Raw genomic sequence first — 27,974 nt, 5'->3', positions numbered from 1 at the left:
CATTCTTTAAGAATGGGAAACATGCTTATTGTTGAATGAGATTTACTTCAGTCCAACAAAAAGTAACAAAAAGTATTTGGAGGTACCGGTACTTCGAATCGTTTCTAATCATTGGATCTAGCAGTGCACATCCTACTCAGCTAGATCCAATGGTGAAAAATGATTTGGTGCCTCACTTTTTATTGGACCGAAATAAATCTTTAAATATGTTCTCATCTTTGTAATCTGGCATTTTTTTGTATTTCTATTGTCTCCGATATCTTGATTAAATTGGCAAGTCCTCTTCGGCCAACCCGGCTGATAAAAAAGGAAAATGGCCCATAGAGATGGACATCGCAACACTGGGATGAACGATGAATAATCCTATCCAGTCCGCCGCCGGCGGCGGGCAGCCTAAACAACAAGGGTTTATTAGATCATGCCACGCCGGCGGCGGACAGCCTAAACAACAATGGAAGCAATCCACACCGGCGGCTTCTCATGGCCGCATTCCCAACTAGCCAACACGACGGTGGGAACGGACCGGACCGGACCGGACCCCTCCTCGCTTCCGTCGGTCGGCATCTACCCATCCAGGTACCCCGCTGTGCCTGAGGGATTAGCAGTACAACCATAAAACTGAAGGATTTATTTTAGACAGTGCAAGAAAATTTTGCCGAGTACAGTGACAAATAGTTTTCGGATTTACGGTGGCTATACGTAGCGCACCACTCTTTATTATCTAGTGAATTCTGCATCGCTATGCAACATCCGCATAGAAATCTCGGATTGTGATCCGGACTGCTATGGGGATCCTCACTGTGTGATGCTCGTTGTACCAAGTTAGGCTTCCAAATGTGTAGTCCCCTTGCACTTTCCACAAGGGTGCCATGCTGACCTTGAAGGTGTTCACTTTCTTTGTGGCGTTGAAGATCAGAGTAGGAGGTTCAACATCGATCTTGACTCCTAGGGGGCTCTGTATAGCAGATTGATAAACTGCATCGACTTCCCCTACATTTGTGACTGCTCGACGCACCTTGATTGGATGCCTTAGTTCAGGAATCGATATGGATGGTAAGTTTAGGTGATAGGCAGGTAAAGTTGTAATGTTGCAAATCTCGTATTTTTTGATCTTGCAAGTGAAGAATTTGTTGTAGTCCATTGGATCGATGTCGTAAACTAATCCAGGATCTGCAGCTCCATTAGGATTTATGTGCCCCCCTCCATAGTCGAATGGATCAGCAACCTTCCGAGGTAGGGCTTCTGCTAATATTGGCATGCCATATTCATCCTTGGTTGATGCTGTGGCCATGCAAAAGACAATCACATGTAAGACCATGTTATTGGATTGATAAACATAGGGTTACATGTGGATGGCATAGTTTACCTGAGGTAACAATGGCTGATTTTAGAGCAGCATGAGACCAATGAGGATGCAGAGCTTTTAGCAATGCTATGACGCCTGCTACATGGGGTGCTGCCATTGAAGTCCCTGAGTTGAATACATATCCATCTTCTTTGGCTGCTAGGACGTTGACCCCTGGTGCTGCTATGTCGGGCTGTTAAAGTAATTATAATGAGATTATACCATTGCAAGCCTACTGAGATAACTATTATCTGAAGTTTTTCCTATTGTGCTTTAGCAATTACAAGTTGCTAGGCCAAAAGGATGCACACCGTTTCTGTTTTGTTTACCTTAAGAACCGTAGGGTACTTAATCGATGGGCCTCTTGATGAGAATATGGCCACCTTTGGAGCGAGGACTTCTTTTCCTGTAATACTTTGTGCTGGTTCAATCTTTGCAACCGGCATGCTGCTTGGTACAAGGGGCATATTGTTTTAGACTAAATAAATATAGTTGCACAGAAAATACAGTTGCTAAGTCTGGCTGGTTACATGAAAATTTTCTTACCTTTGACTACCAATGTATGTTGCTACTTGAAAGCCAATATCAATGTCGACTAAAACACAGGCTATGCCTTGGCAATCTTCAGTGCTCAAAAGCATATCTGTGGTATACAGCCCGAATATAAGACCAGATGCCCCACCACCAAGAACTCTTCCAAATATACCATCGACAAAATTTATTACTGGTCCATAAGTTTCTTCGATGCACAGGACAATACTTCCTTTGATTGTTGTTCCATTCAATGCCTCCCTTGAACAACTGCAAACAGAAACATTATGGTTGCTCAACCACATTTGGAAATGCAACACCAGAATATAAGCTGCCATCTATCCATGAATTTAGTTAACCAATAAGCTAAATAGAAACCCACTTACTTCCCACCATGTACAAGTGGTTGGAACCCGTTCTTGTATCCATCCTGTAACTTGTAATATAATGATTGACCCTGCAAATATGATAAAGAGTCACGCATAACTTTTGAATGGTAAGTGTGTGGAGATGGTAAGGAGCCCAAAGGAGGTTTTGTGTTTCTGTTATTTACCACTAATGCTTGCTTGTTTCCCAGGGTAATGGTAGTTGGAAAAGATCGATCCATCTTGCTTGCTGCGGCTGTGATGACCCAAGGAGCTGTATTGAAAATAACTTGTGGTCGAGGGCCACTATTCCCCCCAGCATAAACAACAGTGATCCCCTTCTGGACTGCATGGAGTGCACCAAATGAATCCTCATCAGCAACAAGGGAGAGGGACAGGATATCAACTCCATCATGAATTGCATCGTCCAGAGCTGCCAGCACTCCGGCGCTAGCAAGCTGCAGGCTATTCCCTGTGTCCCACACGACCTTATACACTGCAAGCCGTGCTCGTGGTGCGCCGCCACGGGCTACTCCTCTTGCTAGGCCATGGAGGCTGACTCCTTCTACCACCGAACCCGCTGCCGTCGATGCTGTGTGTGTTCCATGCCCGATCATGTCCCGGGCAGACATGTAGTTCTTTTTTAGGTCTGCTTTGTCTACACCTGCTGCATAGTACCGTGCACCAATGATTTTCCTGCTGCAGTTGGTTGATCCCCAGGCCTGTCCTAGCTGACACACACCCTTCCACCGTGCGGGTATTGGTCCGTATCCATGGTCACTGAAGCTTCTTGATTCAGGCCAGATCCCTGCATCATTTGCATATGTTTGTTTAGTTTAGCATTGAGGATTTTGCGAGGATTTGTAGGGCTAAGATCTTTTCAATTGATTTGGTAATATTGGACTAACCAGTGTCAATCAACCCAATAATTACATCATCTCCATAATTGCTCCTCTGCAGAAGCTTACTGGGTGGTTGGTAGTTTACTCCTAGGAAATCCCAGCTTCTGGTGGTCAGCAATTCGTGCTGCTTATTTGGGGTAACACTGATAACTTCATGTAAATCTGAATACAAAAAAAAATATATGTGATAAATTCTTCGTTCTATATAAATAAGCAGAAGAACCATATTTGGTTCTCGCATGGGCATATATGTGTTCAGTTGTGTTACATATTCATTCTTGGGCAGTAAGTGGATAGCTTAACATAGGTGCTTTCCCATGATGGAACTGCTTGTAACCAATGTTGAATACGTTTTTAGCATCTTTCCTTTCCTTTCATTCAGAGGATAGCATCATGCATCAGGACTGATTTGCACATTGGTTGTCTTTAATTTGGTATAGTGTGGGAGTCAGACCTACTGTTGCCATCATGGGATTCAGGTAACTGCATGAACAACACTAGCAGCTGGTCCTTAATACAAAGATGCGCAAGTCTTTGGCGTATTTCCAAAAAAAGAAACAATATCAGATGTCAAATCAGCTAACAGATGCACCTATTTAATCCTAGGCACGTTATAAAATCATTTGATTATTAGGATTTAGTTAGTAGCATCCCCTCAAGGATAGTTGCTTTCCATATCTTTAGATTTCTCTGCTTATAAGCATGATAACATTGAAAATCAATTAGGCAAGGAAGAATAAACAAAGATTTCTAATCTTCTTCCCTCAATAGATGAACATGCCCACTAGACCTCAAAGCCTCTCTACTACAGTTGGAAAGAATTCCGGTGCCTAGATGGGAGCTCCTACCCTCCATATCAGATCCATAGCATGCACATAACAGTGGTAAATTTAGCAGTGAGTTAGTCAAAGTAATTGTTAGCTAAACTCAGTCTACCTGCAAGATTCTCTGCTTGGTCCTCTGTTAGCATTGCTGCAAAGCCCGAGAAGCCATGTTTGTAGCTGTAAGCAATGGAGGCCAGTGCCTCTTCCTTGCTGAAATAAAGTGGCAAGCGATTTGAACATGTTAAGAGTTAGTTCTAAAAAGAAGTGCTTGGAGTTGTTGAAGCAAATAGGAGGTTCATATAAGAATATTTTTGTTGAGAAGAACTAAACCCCCCAAAGCAAATAAACTCTTTAGATTACCTTCCAAGAACTTTGCTGAGCATGTCATGGTGTGAAGCAGTGATGAGAGTAGGGTCATCATGTTTCTTCTCACCGAGGTAGACAATGTACAGCTATGCATAGAGAAGCACATAAAACATCTTTTAGCACCAAATAGAATCAGTATATGAAATAAGATGAAGGGTGATGCACCACGCATACTTTGCGAGATCCATATGTTCCTCTGATCATCAATAGGCACAACCAAAATAGGAGATAAGCTGGAAAGCTTCGAGATGAAGAGTGTAGAGTCATGTTTGAACTTGGTTAATACATCAGTATGAACCAGTAGGTAATGGTATTTATAGATCATTAGATCTTACTTGGCGGCTTTTGTCCATGTCCAGAAAGAAATGTGACACTTAGATTTATCCGATGAATTCGATAGCTGAATATTAATGTCTACTACACCCCATTTTAAAATATAAGCATTTTAAGTTTGTTAGCATGTATTAAGGAGATGCCAAAAGATTCTTCCGTAGTCAGTTTAGTGGTTAATTTTTGAATTCTAAATTAATTAGATTTTTTTAAGCATCTAATTGGCTCTAGAATCATTAGAATAATTTAAATAATGAGAATCAATCTATAAATACTTATATTATGATACAAAATTTAAATACTAGAAATGTTTGTATTTTAGTACCGAGACAGCAGGTCACAGCGCAAGACAAAATGACATATGTTTTGCTGTTCATTTTCTTTCTAGTGAAGTCTCCTCCCTGGAATTTTCTTCCAAACTAGCTTAACTGACATGTGCTGTATTTCTCCCTGCTGCAACCTCGAGCTTATCTCGCATTAGTACTTCTCGTTTATCTTGGTTTTTCTTATTTTCTTTTTACCCTTTTAGAGCGAGAAGCACGGTGTCTATAATTTCTTCATCAGTACGTCAAGAAGTTTAATACTTGGAGGCGCAGATCAGGAACAAAATTCTAGAATGCTGTCGGTTACACTTAGTTTAGCAAACATGGAGCAGTGAACGCAGGAGCCCCCTGATTTGCCATAATGGTTTCTAAATGAGCCGTTAATTTTGACTTGTCCTCTTTTTTGTCCGTGCAATTGCACATCATTGTATGGAGACTTGGACGACTACGGTGTGCTTGTTCGTGCCACTTTAGCCTTACAAGACGTCGCCGCAGTCTAATGTTTCGCCTCTTTGAAAGAGAAGTCTACAGGTAAGCATGTGTAACTGGATCACTCTTAATACCTTTGGACAAGATGGAGAGACGACCGAAATTTGTATTGTTGCATGTTGATCTATTGTCTTCTATCTACGTGGGTGCTGACGTCTTACTAGAGCCATTTTTTCAGAGAAAATGCAATGAATACCATGGATAAGGGTCTAGTTTCAAGAAATATCATCGATGAATACGAATTCTATAAAATATCATCATACAAACTACTTTGTTCTAGAAATATCATCATCGTAATAGTTCTATTAGCAACTCTGTTAAGTGTTAGTATAAGATAAAACAATGCAATTAATGGTGTTAGATGGATGAAACCTTAATAGCGATGCCATTTTTGACACAAAGTCATTTGTATAGGGATATTTCATGGAACTAGCACTCATCGATGATATGTGGACTTGGATGTTTGTCAATAATATTTCTTGGATTATCTTATTTTTCTGAGTCACATTGAATTGGTCTAGTTTAATGGACTAACCAATTTGGTAGTGAATAGGTGGAACCATATAAATGGAAAATAATGTGTTTGATTTGATAAAATTTATTATCGTTAGATAAATAGATGAGACTACCACAATTTTGGTACCATGGTATGATACGATTTTGAATGTGTTTGGTTTTTTACCTACCTAGACTGGGAAGAGAAAATTGGACCGCTACGGGCACTGTTTGATTTTTGTCCTTAGGCCTTAGGCATACCGAGAGGTTGATCTAGTGCTTACACTTGCATGTTACATTGAATCATGGAGAACTATTGTTTATAAGAAAAACCAATCAAAACAAGCAAGTGGCAAACGTGGTAGAGCATAATGGTTTGGGAAATCGGAAGTAGATGCTGTAAAAAAATTGTCCTGTTAATGCTAAGACCTTGTTTCCTCTTAAAAAGATTCAAGGCCTTGCTTGTATGGGCGTCCACTTCAGGTCATACACGATGGGCCAGCAATGAGGCCCATCCAAATAAGGACAAAACGCTGATGCTCAATGGCTCATACCAATCTGGATTTGAGTCGGAATTACTCCATCGAACATATTTATTGTTTAAAATAAAATTTGATTAATCTTCTACAATTTATATAATATATATATTTTTTAAATATTTAGTTTAAATAAATGAAACCACCATCTATAATTTTTAAATAATTAGTTTAAATACAAGACAACACACATATTATTCTTAAAAGTATTATTATTTATTAGATCTTTATCATTTCATTAGATTTTATAAATTTATTATAAATTTTTTTTTCAAAAATTTTATATATTTGATCAAATATAATTCTTAATGATAAATATTATTTAGCGGATGGAATAGTACAATTCATGCCCGTACAAAAAAACTAGGCACAAAAGAGGGCTAAAAATAGATTTTTTAGAAATAATATTATTTTAATAGAAATCACGAGATTAAAGGTCATCCGCAGAAAATCACAATTTTAAGGGCCTGTCGAACCGCCGTAGTTTGATAGGCCCTATCGAACGATGAGTGTGTTCGACAAGCCCTAGACATAGGCTTGTCGAACTGATGGTGTTCGGCAGGCCATCCATAGACCTGTCGAACACCATCATCGTTTGACTGGGGTGGTGGGGGGGCCGTCGACCGTCAGCAGTTCGACAGGCCTCTCGACGCCAGGTGGTGGGTCCTGTCGAACTGTGGGTGTTCGATAGGTTCTCTGTCAAACAGTAGCGGTTCGATAGGGCCTAATCGAACATCCACCGTTCGATAATGTGCTAAAATTACGATTTTCTACGAATCACCTCTAATCTTGTAATTTTCTATTAAAATAATGTTATTTCTTTAAAAAAAATTCCTAAAAATACATCACGGAGCCAGCTACGCCGTCTACCACCATTCTCCGCCCCGGCCCGACCCACGCACCGGCAGCCGCCAGCGATGGCGGCCGCACGCAAGCCCTCAAAGAGGAATCGCCATTGCCAACCAACCGTAGCCACTAGCCAGGTCATCCACTTCGCCGGCGCTCCCCCACCACCGGGATGGACGGCGCACCGCCGGGATGAACGAGGAATCCGGCGGGCAGCCCAGCCAGCAGCGGCGGGTTCGCATGCCCGCATTCTCAACTCGACGGCGGGAAAAGACCGCTCCTCGCCGCCGGCGGATCAGAATCTGTCATCCAGGTACCCCGCTGTGCGTGACTAGCAGTACAATCATGAAATCGCATGGTACATAGATTGCTTAGTGCAAGAAAAAAATTGCCGAGTACAATTACAAGTATTTTACAGATTTTCGGTGCCCATTAGGCAGAGATCACCTTTCTTTTATTCTTAAGTGATTTTCTGCATTGCTACGCAACATCCGCATAGAAATCTCGGATTGTGATCCGGACTGCTATCGGGATCCTTCGTGTGGTGCTCGTTGTACCAAGTTAGGCTTCCAAATGTGTAGTCCCCTTGCACTTTCCACAAGGGTGCCATGGTGACCTTGAAGGTGTTCACTTTCTTTGTGGCATTGAAGACTAGAGTCGGAGGTTCAACATCGATCTGGACTCCTAGGGGGCTCTGTATAGAAGATTGATAGAGTGTATCGACCTCCCCTACATCTGTGACTTCTCGCTGCACCTTGATTGGATGCCTTAGTTCAGGAATCGATATGGAAGGTAGGTTGAGATGATAGGCTGGTAAAGTTGTAATATTGCAAATCTCGTATTTCTTGATCTTGCAAGCGAAGAATTTGTTGTAGTCCATTGGATCGATGTCGTAAATTAATCCAGGATCTGCAGCTCCATTAGGATTTATGTGCCCCCCTCCATAGTCGAATGGGTCAGCAACCTTCCGAGGTAGAGATTCTGCTAATATTGGCATGCCATATTCATCCTTGGTTGATGCTTTCACCAAAGCAAAGGATACAGGTAAGATTGTATTCTAGGATTGACAAACATAGCATTTTACGCGGATGGCATAGTTTACCTGAGGTAACAATGGCTGATTTTAGAGCAGCATGAGACCAATGAGGATGCTGAGCCTTGAGCAATGCTACGACACCTGCTACATGTGGGGTTGCCATTGACGTTCCTGAGTTAAATACATATCCATCTTGTTTGGCTGCTAAAATGTTGACTCCAGGTGCTGCTATGTCGGGCTGTTGAAAGTAACTATAGTGAGATTATGCCGTTGTAGTGAAACATTACAAACGTAGAGATCACTATTATCTGAAGTTTTCTGTATTATGCTTTAACAACTTAAAGTTGGGTTGGACAAAAGGATGCACTGTGTTTACCTTAAGAATGGTAGGATATTCAATGGATGGGCCTCTTGATGAGAATATTGCCACCTTTGGAGCTGGAACTTCTTTTCCTGTAATACTGTCTGCTGGTTCAATCTTTGCAACCGGCATGCTGCTTAGTAAGAACCACGTTAATTTAGACTAAATATAGATGCACAGAAAATACCGTTACTAAACCTGGTTGGTTACAATATTATTTTTTTACCTTTGACTTCCAATGTATGCCAAAACTTGAAAACCCAATATCAATGTCTAGTAGAACACAGGCTATACCTAGGCAATCTTCAGTGCTCACAAGAATATCAGTGGTATACAGAGCGAAAATAAGACCAGATGTCCCACCATTAAGAAGGTTTTCGAAGATACTACCAATGAACTTTTCTGGTGGCCCATAAGTAAGTTCAATGCATAGAACAATTTTTCTATTAATGGTTGTGCCATTTAGTGCCTCCGTTGAACAAGTGTAAACAGAAAGAATATGATTGCTCAACCAGATTTGCAACACCTAGACATAAGCAGGCAGATATATTTTTAACCAAGAAGTTAAACAGTATTCCAAATTTCCCATACCTTCCACCATATACAAGTGGCTGAAACCCACTCTTGGATTCATTCTTTAGCTTGTAGTATAATGATTGGCCCTGCAAATGTGAAAGAGAGTAACACATAACTTTTGAGTAGGAAGTGTTTGGAGGGAAGGTGCCTCCACGAGTCCAAGCTATTCTGTTTCTGGCATTTACCACTAATTTTTGTTTGTTACCCAGGGTAATGGTAGTTGGAAAAGACCGATCAATCTTGCTTGCTGCAGCTGTAATGATCCAAGGAGCTATTATTGAAAATAACTTGTGGTCAGGGGCCACTATTTCCCCCAGCATAAACATCGGTGATCCCCTGCTGGACTGCATGGAGTGCACCAAATGAATCCTCCTCAACAACAAGTGAGAGGGACAAGATATCAACTCCATCATGAATTGCATCATCTAGAGCTGCTAGTACTCCAGCGCTAGCAAGCTTTACACTATTCCCTGTGTCCCATGCTACCTTATATACTGCAAGACGTGCTCGGGGAGCACTGCCACGGGCCACTCCTGTTGCTAGGCCATGTAAGCTGACACCTTCCACAACTTCACCTGCTGCTATGGACGCCGTGTGCGTTCCATGCCCGCTCATGTACCGGGCAGACATGTAATTCTTCTTTATATCAGCTCTTTCCATACCTGCAGCATAGTACCGCGCGCCAATGATTTTCCTGCTGCAGTTGGTTGGTCCCTAGGCCTGTCCTAGCTGACACACACCCTTCCATCGTGCTGGTATTGGTCTGTATCTGTGGTCATTGAAACTTCTTGATTCAGGCCATATGCCTGTATCAATTGCATGCGTCTTAACTTATGCATTAAGAATTTTGCTAGAATTTGTAGGACCAAGATCTTTTCAGTTGATTTGGTAATATTTGTATTTACTAACCAGTATCAGTCATTCCAATAATTACATCTTCTCCATAATTGCTCCTCTGCAGAAGCTTACTGGGTGGTTGGTAGTTTACTCCTAGGAAATCCCAATCCCAGCTTCTGGTGGTCATCAGCTCATGTTGCTTATTTGGAGTAAGACTGATTACTTCAGGTAATTCTGAACATAAAGAAATAGATATGTGAGCTTTTATCTAAGTATAAACAAGGAGAACAATAATAATAATATAATGCTCTCCCAGGACATATCTCTTCTTGTTGAACGTTTTCCTTCTGGGTTGTAAATGGATAGTTCAAGATAGGTACGTTCTTAAGGAACCATATTCAACCAATGCTAAATATATTGTCTTTTCCTTTGATTCAGCATATAGGATCATGCATCAGAATTAAACCAAATTCAGCATACAGGACCATGCATGAGGATTAAATTCTTCAGTTTGTTTATCTTAAATTTGCTGTTGTCAGGGAGTCAAAACCTATGATTGCCAGTTTGGCACCATGGGCTTCAGGTAACTGCTGCAACAGCAATAGCAGCTGGTTGAATCAACTAACAGCTGCAGTTGTCCAATCCTAGACAACGGGGTAAGATCATTTGGTTGCTAGGATAAGATTTAGTTACATCCTCTCAAAGATGGTTGCTTTCGTTATCTTTAGATCTTTCTGTTTATAAAGAGAGGTGATCACATTAGAAGTAAAGGGCAAGGAAGAACAAAGTTGGTTTCTTATCTTCTCCCTTCTTCTGCAATAGGGTTTAAAATACCCCCTCTACTATCGCAGGCAACAGCTCTGCTGGGTTGCTAGATGGGAATGAGCATCCTACCTTGGTCTCAGACCCATACCAGACCATGCCCAGAACAAAAATTGAGTAATCAACAGTGGTAAATTTAGCCCACCTGCAAGATTTTCTGCCTGGTCCTCTGTTAGCATTGCTGCAAAGCCTGAGAAGCCATGCTTGTAGCTGTATGCAATGGAGTCCAGTGCCTCTTCTTTGCTGAAACAAAAAATTGGCAATGGACAGGAAAAAAAATGCTGAAAGTGCTTCGAGATAGTTCTAAAATACATGTTCAAATTTGTTGAAGCAAGGTAGGCGGTTAATTTGAGAAGAATATACTCTTGGGATGTTACAACCAAAACCCCAAAAGCAAACAAACTCCTTGCTTCCTTTGGTTACCTTCCAAGAACTTTGGCAAGCATGTCATGGTGCGAAGCAATGACCATAGTAGGATCATCATGTTTCTTCTCACCCAGATACGCAATGTAGAGCTATGATGCATAGAGAAGCACAGAAATCATCTTTTACCATCAAACAGAATCCATGTATGAAATAAGATGTAGGGCGATGCACTGGGAATACTTTGCGAGATCCATATGTTCCTCTGATCATCACAAAGCACAAGCAGAACAGAAGGCAAGCTGGAAAACACCGAGGTGAAGGGTGGAGAGTCATGTTGGTATATGGTAGAATACGTCAGTTTGATCCAGTAGGTATTGGTATTTGTAGGTCAGTATGTCTTGCTTGGTGGCTTTTGTATATGCCAGAAAGAAATCCCACACTTAGATCTGTTTAAATAATATATCATCTTTGAAAAATGATGCGCTGCGATCACAGGCTCACAGCGTAAAACAAAAAAAAGCATATGTTCGCAGTTCGTTTTCTTTCTGACCAAGTGTCCTCGCCGGAATTTTCTACTGAACTTGCAACATGGATAGTATGTCCCCCTGTTCCAGCCTACAGCTTATCTTATCTTGCATGATTACTTCTGGCTTATCTTGTTTAAGCTAGGTTTTTTCTCCTTTTCATAAGCAGTGTGAGAAGCACAGACTAGAATTCTATCACCTATATGGCTATATGTCAAAGAAATTTGGGATTTGCCGTTGTGGTCTTGTGAGGGGAATTTGCAGCCTGGCGTTTTAGTCCGCGGGGAATCTTGACTATCCTGTCTTATGTCATTGAACATCTTCCGCTGGTTAACTGGTGGCCCATGTATTTCGCTGGTGCTTATGCTTATAAATCAAATTTAAATTTTAAAATTTAACTTTGGTGTTAATTTTAGAGTTTTACAGCATAGTTTATTTTCCAACTCTGTTTTTTATAGTTAAGATACACGTTATTTTTTGGTCCTTACACCGTTTTGCTTATGTTTATGAAAAGCAACAAGACGAGGGGAGAATTGGGGCATGTTCTTTTCAGCTTTTTTTTAAAAACTAGACCACCAGTCTCATGCAAAACGAAAAATGTGATTAGCGTATGATCATTTAAAAATTAAATATTAAAAGTTTGAAAAATGGATGACATACGTTTTCTAAACTACTAAATATTATTTTTATTTGGTAAAAAAACATATAGACTTTTATCATTTCTAATATAATTTTTAATTTATAGTAGTTAATTTTATCATTTATACCAATTAAATAGATATAACAAAATAAGAAAATCTTGCCACGTTAGTTTGTTGCAAGACTTCACTGCAATTTTATCTTTCGTTGCCTTGGAACAATAATGCTTTTGGATAAGATGGAGATGATTCTATATTTGTTGACAATTGGTGTATTGCCGCTTTTGTTTGGTGCTGGCTTTCTAAAGACATTTTTCTTCGGGATAATTAGATACATGTCATTATAAATTTGATAGTTTTGAAATATGCCATTACAATTCGACTAAATATGGTACTATAATTTTAGAACTATTTAAGATATGTTATTTTTAGATCAAATTGCTCTTTGCATGTGCCAAAGGCGCAGTAAACAACATCTGAGCAATATGATCCAAATTTTTTTAAAAAATACACCAAAAGAGTATGGAGTAGCATATTTCTAATAGTTTTGAAATTATAATGACATCCTTACAATTAGTCGAACTAAAACTAGCAAATTTATAATTAGCAAATTTATAATGGCATGTATCTAATTAACCTTTTTTATTAAGGCGTGCTAAAATTCGACTTTGGTTACGGGGATGGCTTGGTTTTGCCCTAGCCTGTAGGCCCATTTGTTTCAGATTAGACTTTTAAGTTGATTTTTTTTATTTCATATGATCCATAAGTTGGTGGCCTTTAAATCTTAAGTTAGATGGAGCACTACTTTTACTTCAAATAAAAAGAAATATTTTTTTGAAGATATAAAAAGAAATATTTTTACTTAACAAGATAAGAGTGGCTTATGACTTTAAGTAAGTTAAACAGAAAACTCTACTATCTATTAAGGCTTAGGTTTTTGCCTTATAAGCCGGCTCGTAAACCCAAATAAAGATGCATAATAGATACAATCAAATTTTGCAGAGAAAAGATCAAATAACTCGTAGAGCAAAATGGGCTGGGAAATCGGAGGTACGTGTCGTATGAAAAAAAAAAAACTCAAATTACGATTAAAGTTCGATTTTTTTTAGAGAGAGAGAGAGAGAGAGAGCACGAGCATTCAATTTACGATTTGGGCCCGTCCAAAGCAACAACCCACAAAAGAAGCCCAGAACGGTAGATAAATCAACCATCAGGGAGCCCACATAAGGCTGTCTGCTACCGTGCCTCGCATCGGCGGCGGCGGCCGGCGGGCAAGACCGCAAGGAGGAAACTAGCGGGCCGCAGCACATGCCAACACGCCGCCAGCCAGCCAGGTTCCGCGCCGGCGGCCGCCAACCACGCCGTGTTTGTTCCCTCCCCAACCGACGGGGCGACGCCTCGTCCCCGCCGACCGGTTTGGCCACCACGCCCCTTTGCCACCTGCGCCATCAGGTTAGCTGCCTGCTCTGCTCCTACCTTTTGTCTTGCTGGCTTCTTCCCTTTGTGTTATAGTTAATTCTTTGTAAATATAACTCCTACGAACACGAAAGCAAATTGTTCCTTATTGTGTACATCACAGTATATATTCATTAGTACTAACTGCTGCTACTAAGCAACATCAGCGTAGAAATCTCGAATTGTGATCCGGACCGCAATTGGGATTCTTGCAGTGTGGTGCTCATTGTACCAAGTCAGGCTTCCGAATGTGTAGTCTCCCTGCACTTCCCACAAAGGTGTGATGCTAACCTTGAAGGCATTCACTTTCTTCCTAGCATTGAAGACTAGGACAGACGGTTCAATAGTCATCTTAACTCCAAGGGGTGATTCTATAAAAGATTTGTAAACTGCATCCACTTCCCCGACATTAGTGACTGATCTCCGTATTTTTATTGTATGCCTCAGGTCCGGTATGGATATAGAGGGTAGGTTTAGGTGATAGGCTGGCAATGTTGTAATGTTACATATCTCATATTTCTTGATCTGGCAGGCAAAGAATTTGTTGTAATCCTTTGGATCAATGTCGTAAATCAGGCCAGGATCAGCAGCACCAATAGGATTTATGTTCCCTCCTCCGTAGTCGAAAGGGTCAGCGACTTTCCGAGGAAGCGCTTCTGCTAACATCGGCATGCCATGTTTGTCCTTTGTCGATGCTTTTTGCATGCAAAAAAGAGTAATTCATAGTTAAGAGTGGATTGATCAATATAGTTGCCTCATATGGATAGAGCAGTACCCACAGCCACACTAGAAATTTACCGGTGGTGACAATTGCTGATTTGAGAGCAGCGTGAGACCAGTGAGGATGTAGAGCCTTAAGCAATGCCACAACGCCCGCTACATGTGGGGTTGCCATTGATGTCCCCGAGTTAAATACATACGCATCTTTTTTGGCAGCTAAGATGTTGACTCCAGGAGCTGCTATGTCAGGCTGTTTCAGTAAAGATAGTAGTTATAATGAGGTTAGGAAATGCTGGTAACCTATGGAATAAATTCATTTAAAGAATCTTCTTACTAAAATGAAGACTGCCTAGACCAACTTCCTTTCAGCTTGTATACCTTAAGAACAGTAGGGTATTTGATGGATGGGCCTCTTGAGGAGAATATTGCCACCTTTGGAGCTGGGACTTGATTTCCTGTAATGCTACTTGCTGGTTCAATCTTAACAGTTGATAAGCTGCTTAAAAAATAAGAGCAAAATTATTTGGGAGTTCAAATAATTGTAGAGAAAATATACATGAAGCTTGGTGGTTCATTGAACATTTTCATGCCTTTCACTACCAATGTATGTTGCAACTTGAAATCCAATCTCAATGTCTACAAGAACACAGGCTTTGCCTTGGCAATCTTCTGTGCTCAAAAGAACATCTGTGGTATAAAGAGCGAAGATAAGACCAGACGCACCACCCTGAAAAACGCCTGCAAATACATCTTTGAAATATTTTCCTATCGGGCCAAAAGTTAATTCAGTGCATAGAACAACTTTTCCATTGATGCTTGTGCCATTTAACGCTTCCCTTGAACAACTGTAGACACAGACAGAAAGCTTCAACACTTAAACATGAGTTGGTATCTAATACTGTTAATCAGGAACTGGTATTAAACATACTTGCCGCCATTTACAAGCGATTCAAATCTGCTTTCAGTTTCGTTCTCTAACTTGTAATAGAATGATTGGCCCTGCAAATATGAAAGCATGTACTTTTGAATAGTAAATTCTTGAGGATGATTAGTGGAGCAAAAGGGCCCAAAATTCTAGCATAGATCATGTGTCTCTAATATGTAGTATGTACCACTAATGTTTGCTTGTTTCCCAGGGTGATGACGGTCGGAAAAGACCGATCAATCTTGCTCGCTGCGACTGTAATGACCCAAGGAGCTGTGTTAAAAAGGACTTGAGGTCGAGGGCCACTATTTCCCCCAGCATAAACAACAGTAATCCCATTCTGCACTGCATGGAGGGCACCAAATGAATCCTCGTCAACAACAAGTGAGAGGGATAGGATATCGACTCCATCGTGGATTGCATCATCAAGAGCTGCTAGTACTGCAGCAGTAGGAAGGTAGATCCCACCAGCATCACCCTCCTCCCACCCAACCTTATAAACTGCAAGCCGGGCTCGGGGTGCACCTCCACGTGCTACCCCAGCTCCCAGGCCATGGAGGTTTACTCCCTCTACCACTGCACCTGCTGCTGTGGATGCTGTGTGTGTTCCATGGCCATTGTGGTCCCGGGCAGACATGTAATTCTTCTTGAAATTGGCTTTGTCCAGGCCGGCTGCGTAGTACCGTGCACCAATGATTTTCCTGCTGCAGTTGGAGGGTCCCCAGGCCTGTCCTAGTTGACAGATGCCCTTCCATCGTGATGGTACTTCATCATATCCATGGTCGCTGAAGCTTTTTGATTCAGGCCAGATTCCTGCATCAATAGCATGTGTTGTCCTACTTAACGAATTGTTCTTTTCAAATTGATTCCATGAAAATGATGGACTTACCACTGTCAATTATCCCAATAATTATGTCTTCTCCATATTTGCTCCTCTGCAGAAGCTCACTGGGTGGTTCATAGTTCAGCCCGAGGAAATCCCAACTTCTGGTGGTCATTAGCTCATGCTTCTGATTTGGAGTAATACTGATAACTTCAGGTAATTCTGAAATTGAAAAAAGCATATCCTCAAAAGTAAAGCTCACAGTAAACATTCCATGTATTGGAATTGAATATTTGGGCCTTTCATCATAACTGATAGTGGAAGGTTTTTAACATGAACTATTTACATATAAGTTTGGTCAGCTAAAACTCTTCTGACCTGCCAGATGCTCAGCTTGGTCTTCTGTTAACATTGCTGCAAAGCCTGAAAACCCATGCTTGTAGCTGTAGGTGATGGAAGCCAAGACCTCCTCCTTGCTGAAATCCAACTAGTTCTATCATAAACAATTATAGATATATTTGATAATGTTAAAACAAGAAAGTGGCTCAAAGTTTTTTTTTTTTGAACGAATCTAAAAGGAAAAAAAAATCTCTAGAACCAAACTCCAAAACCTTATGAGGAACTTCTAAGGTTACCTTCCGATAATACTGCCGAGCATATCATGGTGTGAAGCAGTCACAAGAGTAGGATCATCATGTTTCTTCTCACCAAGGTACACGATGTACAGCTATATTAGACAGTCACAGAAAACATATTTTACCATTTGACAATCAGTTTTACGAAATCAAATATAGTACAGTGTATCATCCATACTCTGCGAGATCCGTGTGCTCTGACTAGAATAAGGCAAAAGCTAAACAGGAGGCAACATGAAAAGAGTTGAGAAGATAAGTGAAAAGCCATGTTGTGATTACTAGTTCATTTCAGTAGGTGGTGTTATTTATAGTCAAGCTAGGATGCACTATTTATTTCAGAAAGAAAGGTCAGAGATAGGTCCTGTTCGATGAATCCAATATCTGCAAACTCCATTATCTTTATCAATCACAGTGCAAGACATAAAGGATATTGGTTATGCTTTGTGGCTTAGTTTCCTCGTACCATCACAGTACAAGACAAAAGGATATATGTTATGCTTTGTGATTTTTTTGCTGGGCCGGCCCCAAGCCGGGGTGGCCTGATTTTTCATTAAGTAAGGAGGATTTACAAAGTTCTGTACAGAAAGCATTGACATGAGGCTGTCAATGGCAACCTAGTTCATCACATGACAAACCGGGTTGCAAGGCTCTAACATAAGACAAAAGGCGATTATATGTTATGCTTTGTGATTTAGTTCCCTCATATACCATCAGAGTGCAAGACAAAAGGATATATGGTATGCTTTGTGGCTTAGTTTCCTCGTACTAGTTTAACGGGTACGCCTTGGCGCCTTGCAATTGAAGCATGGGTTTTAACCACCATTTTGTCTCGTACCATACGAATAATAGGCTAAAATATATATATTTCATTTGTATGTTGAGAGGATAAGGACATTGCTCAATCTCCTAGAAGGCAAATTTCTTGATGTGCAATCCATTGGTGTGGTACATTTCTGACCAAGTTACATCATCAGGCATTTATTCTAAACAGTTGGTCAAACGTTCCAATCAGCAGAGATATTTTGCAATATATGATCATGCTTATGTGTCACCTGTTTTCCTCGACATTATTGAATAGAGTACAATGTTTCACCGTTTTACTAGTCAGTGCAGTGATTAGGCATTGAACAAATGGACTAATGGAGTACAATCTTTTGCTTTCTTGAAAGAGAAGTAGAGGGGGATAAGATATGAGAGATACAGAAACTGTTTCTTCAATGAAAGTCTTGCGTTGATGATTCTTCTTGATGGGTGTGGCTGAAACGTTGGCTCATCTGTATATTTTCTTCTTGGACAGTGAACATTTGTTTTGGCGAGTGGATAGTGAACCTTTCATGAAAGGTTGCATGAAGCAGACATATCAAGTTTCTCTATCTTCGAAGTCACGTGACTTTATCGCTGACATATGGTCCCGATGAACCCTGGGCATATATCAGTGATAAAAGGTACGATGTCTTTGTATGTGTATGAAGAGGATCACAATCTGAGGCAGACTAGCGTTTCTGTCTGTGAGCGTTTGCAGGGACGTTGCACGAAAGAAGCCACGGAGAATTGAAATGTCGTAACTGGCAGCAGAGCGGGTTAGGACTTCCAGTGTCGAATAGCTCTCGTTACAAGAAGTGTTGAGACAATATAGTGTGGTCAATTTTCATTAATTTTGACCGCTATTATCCACCGAAATATATAGGTTGTCTTAATGAAATTTCACATTTATTTTTTCGTCAACGTCAATTTTGCAAGGGAGAAGTTGGTATAATCCCTTGGATCAACTTCGAAGTTGCCAGGAGCCTAGGATTTTCTATATATATATTTTGCTAAGACAGCAGAAAAAAAGGAGGCAGTTCCATTTCATGAAGAAAGGTAGGGAGCAATTAGCAAACTCCCTACGTTCTAAAATATAAGCAAGTCTCTATTTTAAAATATAAGTATTTATAGATTATTTAATAGGGATTAAGGTTAGGAAGAAAAGTATATGGTGTCCAAGGGGGAGTTGGTGAGGATAAAATGGAAAAAAAATTCAATAAGAGGTGAGCGATGGGACAATCGGTGTCGCGAATAATTTTAAGAAACGCTTATATTGTAGGAGAATATACTATTGTCTGTATTTTAAAATGGTGTGAGGGAGACATAACATCGATAATAGTATTTTTCAAAGAGAAAACATATACATAATCTATAATCATGTAAGAGTAGTGGTGGTGGTGGTTGTAAGTGATGAATCTGCCACCTACCTCGTCATCAACTCTTTATTTTTTTTTGAAAGAAAAAATGGTTGTGGGACCATAGAGCTAACATATCAAAACTCCCACCAACTCTGTATAGAAATGGAATATGTGGCCTATATGTTAGTAACGAATTTATGCAATAATGAATGATTATATATGCAACAAATGATGATGATGTGTTAATGACATTTTTAATTAAAATCATGTTGCGATACATAGGGAATATGCTAGCAGAAGGGGAAAAAAGAGAGGGAGAGGGTGTTACTCCTTGTTCGAAACACCCTTGCCTCTTCGATATGGCTATCTTATTTTTTATGATACCAAATAATTTGGCTTCTTGTGTATAGGGTAACCACAATCATGTAGATACAGCAAATCCCGTGTGGTAACCGTGCTATAGTGTGGGTAACACTAATAATACGGTAATCACCCTAAATTCAAATATAATTTGAAAATAATTTGATTTTTTTAATCAAATTTGGTGTGCTTTTGCACGGTTCAACCACAGTTATTGTAACGGGCCGTTTTTTTAATAGTTGTGAATTAAGTAAATAATGAACAAAGTGTGCTTTCTATGTGCTTGTGTGTTCACTTGTTTGTTTAATGTAATGTTTGGAGAGATTGTAAACTTTTCATGCGTGTGTGTTGAAATCTGTCAACTAATAATTTTAAAACCAAATTGGTGAAACGTAAAATCATGAGAAAATTCTCAAAAGTAACATACCTCACAAATAGGCTACTGGATTTTTTTATTAATTTTATGAAATAATCTAGGTTATATCCAATTGGTTGATGAAAGATGAAAGATTATCTATCTTTTAATATTATAAATAATGAAATTAACTATTATAAAATAAAAAAAACTGTTTAGTAATTTAGAAAGCACATGTACAAAAGCTGAGGAATAATCTAGGGTAAAAGAACGCAGCCCTATTACCTCAATTAAAATTTTCAACTTAGACAAATTCAGAAAAGAGCTGTTCCGTTAAACAACTTTGGGCACCCACCAAATTCAGACCATTCTAGATCTAGCATTTCCGTTTCAGAGACGTGTTAACCATAGTACCATCTACCATCAAGAGGAAGAGAAAACCCTAGAACTCATTTAGCCACATGAAATGTCCACGAAAACATAGCTCTCTAATTCTGCTTGTAATAACCATCCTCTTAAGCCTACTTTGGAGCTTCACCATTTGAAAACCCTATCTAGTATAACTTTTCCATTTCTCCAGCTGAAAGACCACATTATAAACTAACCATATTGTTGATACCCCAATTTTAGCTAATATCTAACTCAACTAAACCATGCATGCAAGACAACTTCAAAATATGGTCATGATTTCGTCTCCAACAGGGAAATCAGAAACAATATCATTTATACTACTTTGCAATTTCACCACAATTTGACCACACCTCCTATGCTTTTTCATGTTGGACAACAAGTTGAACACCATCGCTTATACTCACTAGAATTTTGACATAATTTTATCTCAATCAAAATACTATCAAACCAGCCATCCAAAACCCCTAAACAATCACTGTTTCACATCCTACAAATTAATTTTATTCAACATTCATACAACCTAATGAGCCCAGAGGAAATGGGTCCCCCTGCACCATGTTCGTGTCTTCCTCGGTACAATGCACCGGTATAATAACTCTTTTCACCAAATTGGTTTTCAGCCCGGTATCAGCACCAAACAGATCCAGAATTGCGTTGATTGCCCTCACCTCTTCCTGAACTGGCTTGAAGAAGATGATCGCATCATCAGCGTAGAAGGATGCATTGGATAGCAGAGCAGTATTACTGAATGATCCCAGAACACCATTGTCACATGTAACAGAGAGCATAGCTCTCAACGTGTCCATCACAAGGATAAACAGCCGCGGTGACAGAGGGCCTCACCCCTTTGCCAGGTTTGATTGGTTGACCTAGGCCTCCATTGATGGTTACAATCCACTCAATCCATCTGTGGCCAAAACCTCTTGTTCTCAACAGGCTGATCAAGAATTCCCAGGACACTAAGTCAAAAGCTCTGGTGATGTCGAGTTTAACAACAATAGTCGGTTTCTTTAGCCTATGCTGACGCAAAATGAGCCTCTTCACAAACAGGAAATTTTCGTGTATCGATCGACCCGTGACAAAAGCTGATTGAGAACAGTTAGTCAATTAGTCACTTTTCAATCCATTTCAATTGGATGATCAGGGATAGATATACAAGGCAGGCATACGTCGCAAGCTGATAAACAGGGTAGATTCACAATTTTGTCCAACCCACTAGAAAATAGTACAATTTATAGATCCAAGTTTTTCTTCTGGGCAGCTTGAGAAATGACAGAAACATAGCATGCAAATGGAAGAACAGTTCTTTTGGATAAGTCACGTTTTCCGCATATAAAATCCATGTGCCTATATATATATCCAGTGTATTGGTTAACTGATGATATGCTGCAATCTTCCTGTGATTTAGACTTTGAATCCACTATGCCCATTTTTTAAAAAATATTTTGACTGAGATGAAACTGTTTTGTATTTTGCATTAATGCCTTTGTTTCCCTATTCAATTGTGCCGTAAATATCATTTTAAATATGTTAGACTTCCATTTCATTTTTTTTATTTTCAATGATCAGTTCCAAGCTATAGGGGTAATAACTTCGGGCTCATTCATTTTGGATGAAAATCAAATGATTTGGATTCCTAAGGAATAATTCCTATGAGTGTCATTCAGTTTGTAGAAATAAAGTGTAGAAAAAAAATTCTTTCCTATAAGTTGTACAGAAAAAACATAGAATGTTTTTGATCCACTCAAACCTCTTAGAAGAATTCTTATGGATTGATGTGTGCATGCATTCCTATTCCTACACATTTTCTGTTTCTATGGATTGAAATTCCTCCGAACCATACAAATCCTAAAATCACTGTCTCACTATACACAGTGTGCAAAAAGTCCATCTCCATAAGTTTTTACTCATCCTGTTTTAACATGCAATGCTATCCTTTGTTCATAAGTCATATGTTCGAGCCTTCGAGGCAAACTCTTTTAAACAATTTGTTTTATCATTATCTTCATTGTGGATATTAATTCCATTGTCTTATTATGTTATGCTCCATATGTGCATAGTCCTTATCTTTCTGTTATTTTATCAAAATACATCATACTGTGAGCTCATCTTGGATACTTTGTACTAACCAATCTGGGTTTTCTTAGGTAGGATGACATTGACTTTTTGTATGACAACTAATTGTTGTTAACACTTTGGATACAATACATTAATATTTAACATGAAGGGATAGGAAATGAAGCCCTGAACATTTCAATGGACTTTTTTGTCCTAGAAATAGTCTTCTGCCTAGAAATGGTCTTCTGCTTTGATGAGAAGTAATGTGTACACTCTTACTGTTGCAACTTGTTGACATGGAGAAAACTAAACATGATACTGTAGAACTTTACTTGTTGTCATCTCTGTCACCTTCTTTTGTAGCTAACTGCTCAAATACCTGAAGTTTCCGTCAAGTAAAATCGTGTGCGAGACTCTCTTACTATTGATTGCAAATAAACTTACAAAGCATGTTCGTATCATCTTGTGACTTGTTATCGCCCCTCTTGATCGTGTATTGCATGTGAGCATCTTAAGACCAAAATTGAACTTAACTGTAGTCATGGTCATGCTGCGTTAGGTGGGAAGAAAAACTGCATGATATTTCAACACATGGTATGGTGTAGACCTGGACTTTTTTATGTTTCTTGTAACCAACAGAACATGGTATGAAATTGGCCATCCATACAAATTAAAGTCATATCTGTGACAGAAACAAAATACATTGGCCAGCCAGTATTCTGGTGATAACGATTTACATAAAACCGTATTTCTGTGAAATTGATAGATCTTGTAGTTTTCTTTTATTGTTTCTTAGAGCACTGAGTTATTGCTTGCATGTTTCCCAGGTTATGCAACATCTGCATAGAAATCTTGAATGGTAATCCGGACTGCTATTTGGATTCTCACTGACTTCTTGTCGTTGTGCCAAGTAAGGCTGCCAAATGTATAGTCCCCTTGCAATTTCCACAGAGGTGAAAAACTAACCTTGAAGGTATGAACTTTGTTTGCAGCATCAAAGACAAGGACAGATGGCTCAACAACCATTTTAACTCCAGGCGGGCTCTGGATTTCGGCATAGTAAGCTGCATTTACCTCGCCTACATTTGTAACTGTTCTAGATACAGTGGTTTGGTCCCTGAGATCAGGAACTGCGATTGATGGTAGGTTCAGGTGATACCCAGGTAGAGTTGTTGCATTGCAGCTGACGGATGTCTTGATGGTGCACCCAAAGAACTTGTTATAATCGCTTGGATCAATGTCATAAATAAGGCCAGGATCAGCTGCCCTGTTTGGGTTAATGTTTCCACCTCCATAGTCAAATGGATCAGCGATCTTCCGAGGCACTCCTTCTGCCAGTATTGGCATGCCTCGTTCATCAGTTACAGACGCTTCAGTATGCAAAATGTAACAGGGGTTAGATAAATTCCGAAACGATTTAGAGGCCATGCTTCAAATTTATGCAAGCTAGCATGGTTACCAGTGGTGACAATGGCAGATTTTATTGCAGCTGGAGACCAATCTGGATGGATGGCTTTCAGCAGGGCGACAACCCCTGCTACATGTGGCGTTGCCATCGATGTTCCTGTGCCAAGTTGGTAATGGTCTTTGATGGCTGCTAAGATGTTGGATCCTGGTGCAGCTATGTCAGGCTGTTATAGAAGCAACAAGACCACTGGTAAGATCAGGAAACACCATGGCTTTCTACCGGAGTGCTAAATTGGAGTTAAGTACCTTGATAATTACAGGATAATCAATCGATGGACCTCTCGAGGAGAATGCTGCCACTTTTGGCGCTAATACTCCACCTGTGACAGTGCGTGCTGGCTCGATCTTTGCCACTGGTGAGCTGCTTTAAACGATCATGAATTTTATTGTAGGAAGTTTCGAACTTATCGTTGGGTAACTTTACTTTGCAGTTTGTTTTACCTTGCATCTCTGATATATGAGCCGATCCGATTTGCAGCGTCAAGGTCCACAAGAACACAGGCTGTGCCGTTGCAGGCTGTCGTGATGCCCAGGATATCAGTCGTGTACTGAGCAAAGATTAGACCAGATGCCCCGGCATCCAGGACGTTTTCCAGTGCTAGTTGAAAAAGGGTAACCGGTGTCTCGAGGGAGATGCACAGCACAATTCTCCCCGTCAAGTCCGTGCCGTTCAGATCATCCTTGGCGCATCTATCCACAAGAAAAACGACGCCAGCCACTTGGCTTCATATTCCCTAATTTGTTGATGGAAATTAAGCAGAAAAAAAAAACATTGGGGGTGTGAAAGTTCTTTTTATCATACAGGCCTCCATATTCCAGAAGTGCGAAGCTGCTTTCTGATGAGTTTTTCCCTTCGTAGTACATGGACTGTCCCTGCAAAATAGCCAGTGTTGCACAAGATCAGCAGCAGCTCAGCGCACACCATGAGGTTACTTATGCCTCGTACCACTATCTGACGCTTGTCCCCCAGCGTGATCACGGTCGGGAACGAGCGATCGAGCTTGCTTGCTCCGACGGTGATGACCCAGGGAGCAGTGTTCCTCACCACCTGCGGCGCAGGGCCATTGTTACCTGCGCCGTACACGACGGTGATCCCCTTCTGGACGGCGTGCAGCGCGCCGAAGGAGTTCTCGTCAAGCACCACCAGGGACAGCGACAGCACGTCCACGCCGTCGTGGATCGCGTCGTCGATGGCGGCGAGCACGGTGGCGGTGTTCCCGGACCCTGCGCCCCGGCCGCTGCCCCAGACGGACTTGTACACCGCGAGGCGCGCCCTGGGCGCGCCGCCGCGGGCGGTGCCCGCGGCCAGGCCGTGGAAGCTGACGGCCTCCACCGCGGAGCCCGCCGCGGTGGACGCCGTGTGCGTGCCGTGGCCGTTCGCGTCGCGCGGCGAGAGGTAGTCCATCCCGAGCTCTTTCTCGTCCACCCCGGCGTGGTAGAACCGCGCGCCGATGACCTTGCGGCTGCAGTTGCTGCTGCCCCATCCTTCCCCGACCTGGCACACGCCCTTCCACCGTGCCGGCACCGGGCCGTACCCTTCGTCGCTGAAGCTTCTTGACTCCGGCCATATCCCTGTGGCAAATGCAGCAGCTGCTGCCTTAGTACTGCGGTTGCAGCAGCAGAAATGGCGCCACCCACCAGAAACATTTTAGCGTCCGCTCTAAACTAACCGGTGTCAATAATCCCGATGATTATGTCTTCTCCGTAGTTGCTACTTCGGAGTAGTTCACTGGGCTTCTGGTAGTTCAGCCCAAGGAAGTCCCAGCTCCGTGTGGTCGTCGTCTTGTACCTCCTACTTCGCTGCACGCTGACGACTTCCGGTAATTCTGCAAACCACGCATGGTGAGCTTACTGGATACTCGTTACTGCTCGAACAAAACCAGAATTTGTGATATGTATGATACGAGAGCATTTTCCCAGATAGGTAGAAAACAGTGTTACCTCCTGCTACCTTTTAAAAGATGGTAAAATTGCTCTGATCATTATATTAAACCAAGAGCATTATTTTCCTTCTCGGGATGGGTATATCAGTTTTTATTTTATTTTATTTTATTTGTCCCCGGGGATGGGTATATCAGTTATTGGTAGGATCATCTGACCTGCGAGTTGCTCTGCCTGCTCTTCCGTTAGCATTGCAGCAAAGCCTGAGAAACCATGCTTGTAGTTATAGATGATGGAAGATAAGGATTCCTCTTTGCTGAAAGTTCAACATGGTCAATGGTCGGTTAAGCTCTTGAATTTCGAGTTTCCAAGTACAGATGGTTCATCAAAGAACCTTTGATGTAAAACCATAATGGTGAGAGGTGCAAAATATCATGTGATCGAACGGAGTAACTGACAGAGGTCACCTTCCAAGAATGCTCGAGAGCGTATCATGGTGGGATGCAACAACATCGTCTGGGTGTGCATGCTTTCTGTCACCTAGATACGTTATGTAGAGCTAATAACAAAGTGTGTTTAGAACATTTCTGAGTTAGTTTAATCATCTTTGAAAAGCAAATCGTAAAAGGAAGCATGCTAACCTTGCGCGAGCCGTGCGCTCTGATGATCAGCATCCAAAAGCAAAGTAGCAGCAGTGGAGCCAAACGTTGGCGACAAGTGTGGAATTCCATCTTTTTCCTGATGAGTAACTGTGGATTGAAAGGGCCAATTTATAGATGTCTGAATTGGAGGGGTCATATTCTTCAGGTCAACGAAGAATGTTTTTTTTTTTCTAAAGCGCTCCTTTTCTTTGGAATTTCCTAACTCTAATTCCCCCCATAATCTTCCCACCTTTTCACATCTTATGCGAATTTTGTTAAATAGTCTTTTCACATCTTATGCGAATTTTGTTAAATAGTAGGTTTTTTTTTATCATCCTCGAAAAGTACTTGGAGATACCAAAAATCTTAGTATAAACTTTTGATATCTCAAGATACTAAATTTTTACATTAAAAATATGATATCTTGAGTTATTTTTTCAATGATGATAAAGAAGTTCTAAATAGTATTGTATGATATTACTTTGTAGTTTTTTTTAACCCCATACCATTTAAAGACGTGAAAAATGTGTCCATGACAATGCAGCAATAAGTATTCACTTTGTCCCCAAAATATAACTACATTTGGATTTTAACACGGTATTTAAGATGTTAATTTGATAAATAATATTTATAAAAATGAGTTATATTAAATAAAAAGAGTTGCATATAATGATTTTTATTTTTGTTATTAATAGTCAAAGTTTGACCTATTTAATTTATCATTGTTATATGGGACTTCTATTGGGTAAAAATAGGCTAAACCAATTTACTCACATAAAACAAGATACATAAAACGAGGTAAGTCATTAGCCCATGATTAATTATGCATTTGTAAAAAAATTATATAGAAAAATTACTTTAAACTCACAAATAAATCCATTTCTATGTTTAAAGTAATTAACATTACATTTGTTTCACACTATAAGATGTTTTTGACTCTTTCTAAATTTATACGATACTAATATATTTATTGATGTAGGAACGAATCTAAGTAGGTATCTTATAATATAAAACACAATCATACGCTAATGATTTCTTCATTTTGCATTAGCAAATTGGTTTAATCCGTTTTAGCCTAAAAGAACTCGTTCTAAAAGTAGTTACTGCCTTTGTCCAAAAAAATTCATTTTTTAGTTTATTTGTCCAACATTTGACAATCTGTCCTATTTAAAAAAATTTATAAAAGCAAACTAAAAAAATTAGTCATGTTAAAATACTATTCATGCTTTCGCATCTAATAACAATATAAATATTAATCACAAAATATTTCTAAATAAGACAAAGTGTCTAACGTTGTATTAAAAACTGAAAAATAAATTTATTTAAAACAGACTGAGTATTCTTAGGGACGGATAATAACTACCTCCGTTTCATAATATAAGATTTTCTAGCGTATCCTAAATTCATATAGATATTAATAAATCTAGACATATATATATATATATATGAACAATATATATTGATTAATAGATAAATCTAAACATAGCTAAAACCTCTTACATCGTAAAACGGAGGAAGGAAGCTAAAAACAACATACCAAGTCCAATCCGCATTTTTATCAGCTTGCGC

At 40.1% G+C, this 27,974-nt stretch overlaps 3 protein-coding genes, 1 long non-coding RNA gene and 1 pseudogene across 13 annotated transcripts; 1 reads left to right on the top strand and 4 right to left on the bottom strand.

Moving 5' to 3' along the window:
- Positions 1-475: 475 nt before the first annotated feature.
- On the bottom strand, positions 476-4,622 carry LOC102708107 (subtilisin-like protease SBT3.5). The gene is made up of 10 exons (XM_006644776.3): positions 4,508-4,622; positions 4,328-4,419; positions 4,080-4,177; positions 3,150-3,305; positions 2,430-3,049; positions 2,263-2,333; positions 1,892-2,146; positions 1,675-1,792; positions 1,367-1,538; positions 476-1,281 (listed from the first exon to the last, which is right to left on the bottom strand). Exons 1-10 carry the CDS (start codon positions 4,598-4,600, stop codon positions 740-742), a joined length of 2,217 nt encoding a protein of 738 aa, XP_006644839.1. The 5' UTR covers positions 4,601-4,622; the 3' UTR covers positions 476-739.
- Positions 4,623-7,015: 2,393 nt separating this feature from the next.
- On the top strand, positions 7,016-18,855 carry LOC107305134. 9 transcript variants are annotated; one of them, XR_005811272.1, is made up of 9 exons: positions 7,016-7,665; positions 9,535-9,873; positions 9,994-10,080; positions 10,287-10,538; positions 10,702-10,818; positions 15,824-16,069; positions 16,280-16,440; positions 16,554-16,651; positions 18,368-18,855. It is a non-coding gene; the product is annotated as an uncharacterized LOC107305134 (long non-coding RNA). The 9 variants fall into 9 exon arrangements; XR_005811270.1 differs by having other exon boundaries at positions 9,535-10,080; positions 10,287-10,390; positions 10,479-10,538; XR_005811276.1 differs by having other exon boundaries at positions 9,535-10,080; positions 18,368-18,515; positions 18,593-18,855.
- LOC102707822 lies at positions 7,649-11,841 on the bottom strand (annotated as a pseudogene).
- LOC102707536 (subtilisin-like protease SBT3.5) lies at positions 13,623-17,338 on the bottom strand. 2 transcript variants are annotated; one of them, XM_006644775.3, is made up of 10 exons: positions 17,249-17,338; positions 17,071-17,162; positions 16,814-16,911; positions 16,502-16,657; positions 15,800-16,425; positions 15,616-15,686; positions 15,278-15,532; positions 15,066-15,183; positions 14,766-14,937; positions 13,623-14,662 (listed from the first exon to the last, which is right to left on the bottom strand). In XM_006644775.3, exons 1-10 carry the CDS (start codon positions 17,336-17,338, stop codon positions 14,121-14,123), a joined length of 2,220 nt encoding a protein of 739 aa, XP_006644838.1. In that variant the 3' UTR covers positions 13,623-14,120. The 2 variants fall into 2 exon arrangements, with proteins under 2 accessions (XP_006644838.1, XP_040377462.1); XM_040521528.1 differs by lacking the exon at positions 17,249-17,338 and having other exon boundaries at positions 13,624-14,662; positions 16,814-16,928; positions 17,071-17,139.
- Positions 18,856-22,976: 4,121 nt separating the features above from the next.
- LOC102713789 (subtilisin-like protease SBT3.5) lies at positions 22,977-26,499 on the bottom strand. The gene is made up of 10 exons (XM_040529990.1): positions 26,406-26,499; positions 26,232-26,323; positions 25,983-26,080; positions 25,554-25,709; positions 24,830-25,455; positions 24,686-24,756; positions 24,325-24,573; positions 24,130-24,244; positions 23,876-24,047; positions 22,977-23,786 (listed from the first exon to the last, which is right to left on the bottom strand). The coding sequence occupies exons 1-10, from the start codon at positions 26,493-26,495 to the stop codon at positions 23,245-23,247; spliced, it is 2,211 nt and encodes a 736-aa protein (XP_040385924.1). The 5' UTR covers positions 26,496-26,499; the 3' UTR covers positions 22,977-23,244.
- Positions 26,500-27,974: the final 1,475 nt, after the last annotated feature.

The sequence above is a fragment of the Oryza brachyantha genome, chromosome 1 (assembly GCF_000231095.2).
Source record: "Oryza brachyantha chromosome 1, ObraRS2, whole genome shotgun sequence".
Classification (NCBI taxonomy): Eukaryota; Viridiplantae; Streptophyta; class Magnoliopsida; order Poales; family Poaceae; genus Oryza; species Oryza brachyantha.
This window is presented reverse-complemented; position numbering and strand designations above follow the sequence as displayed.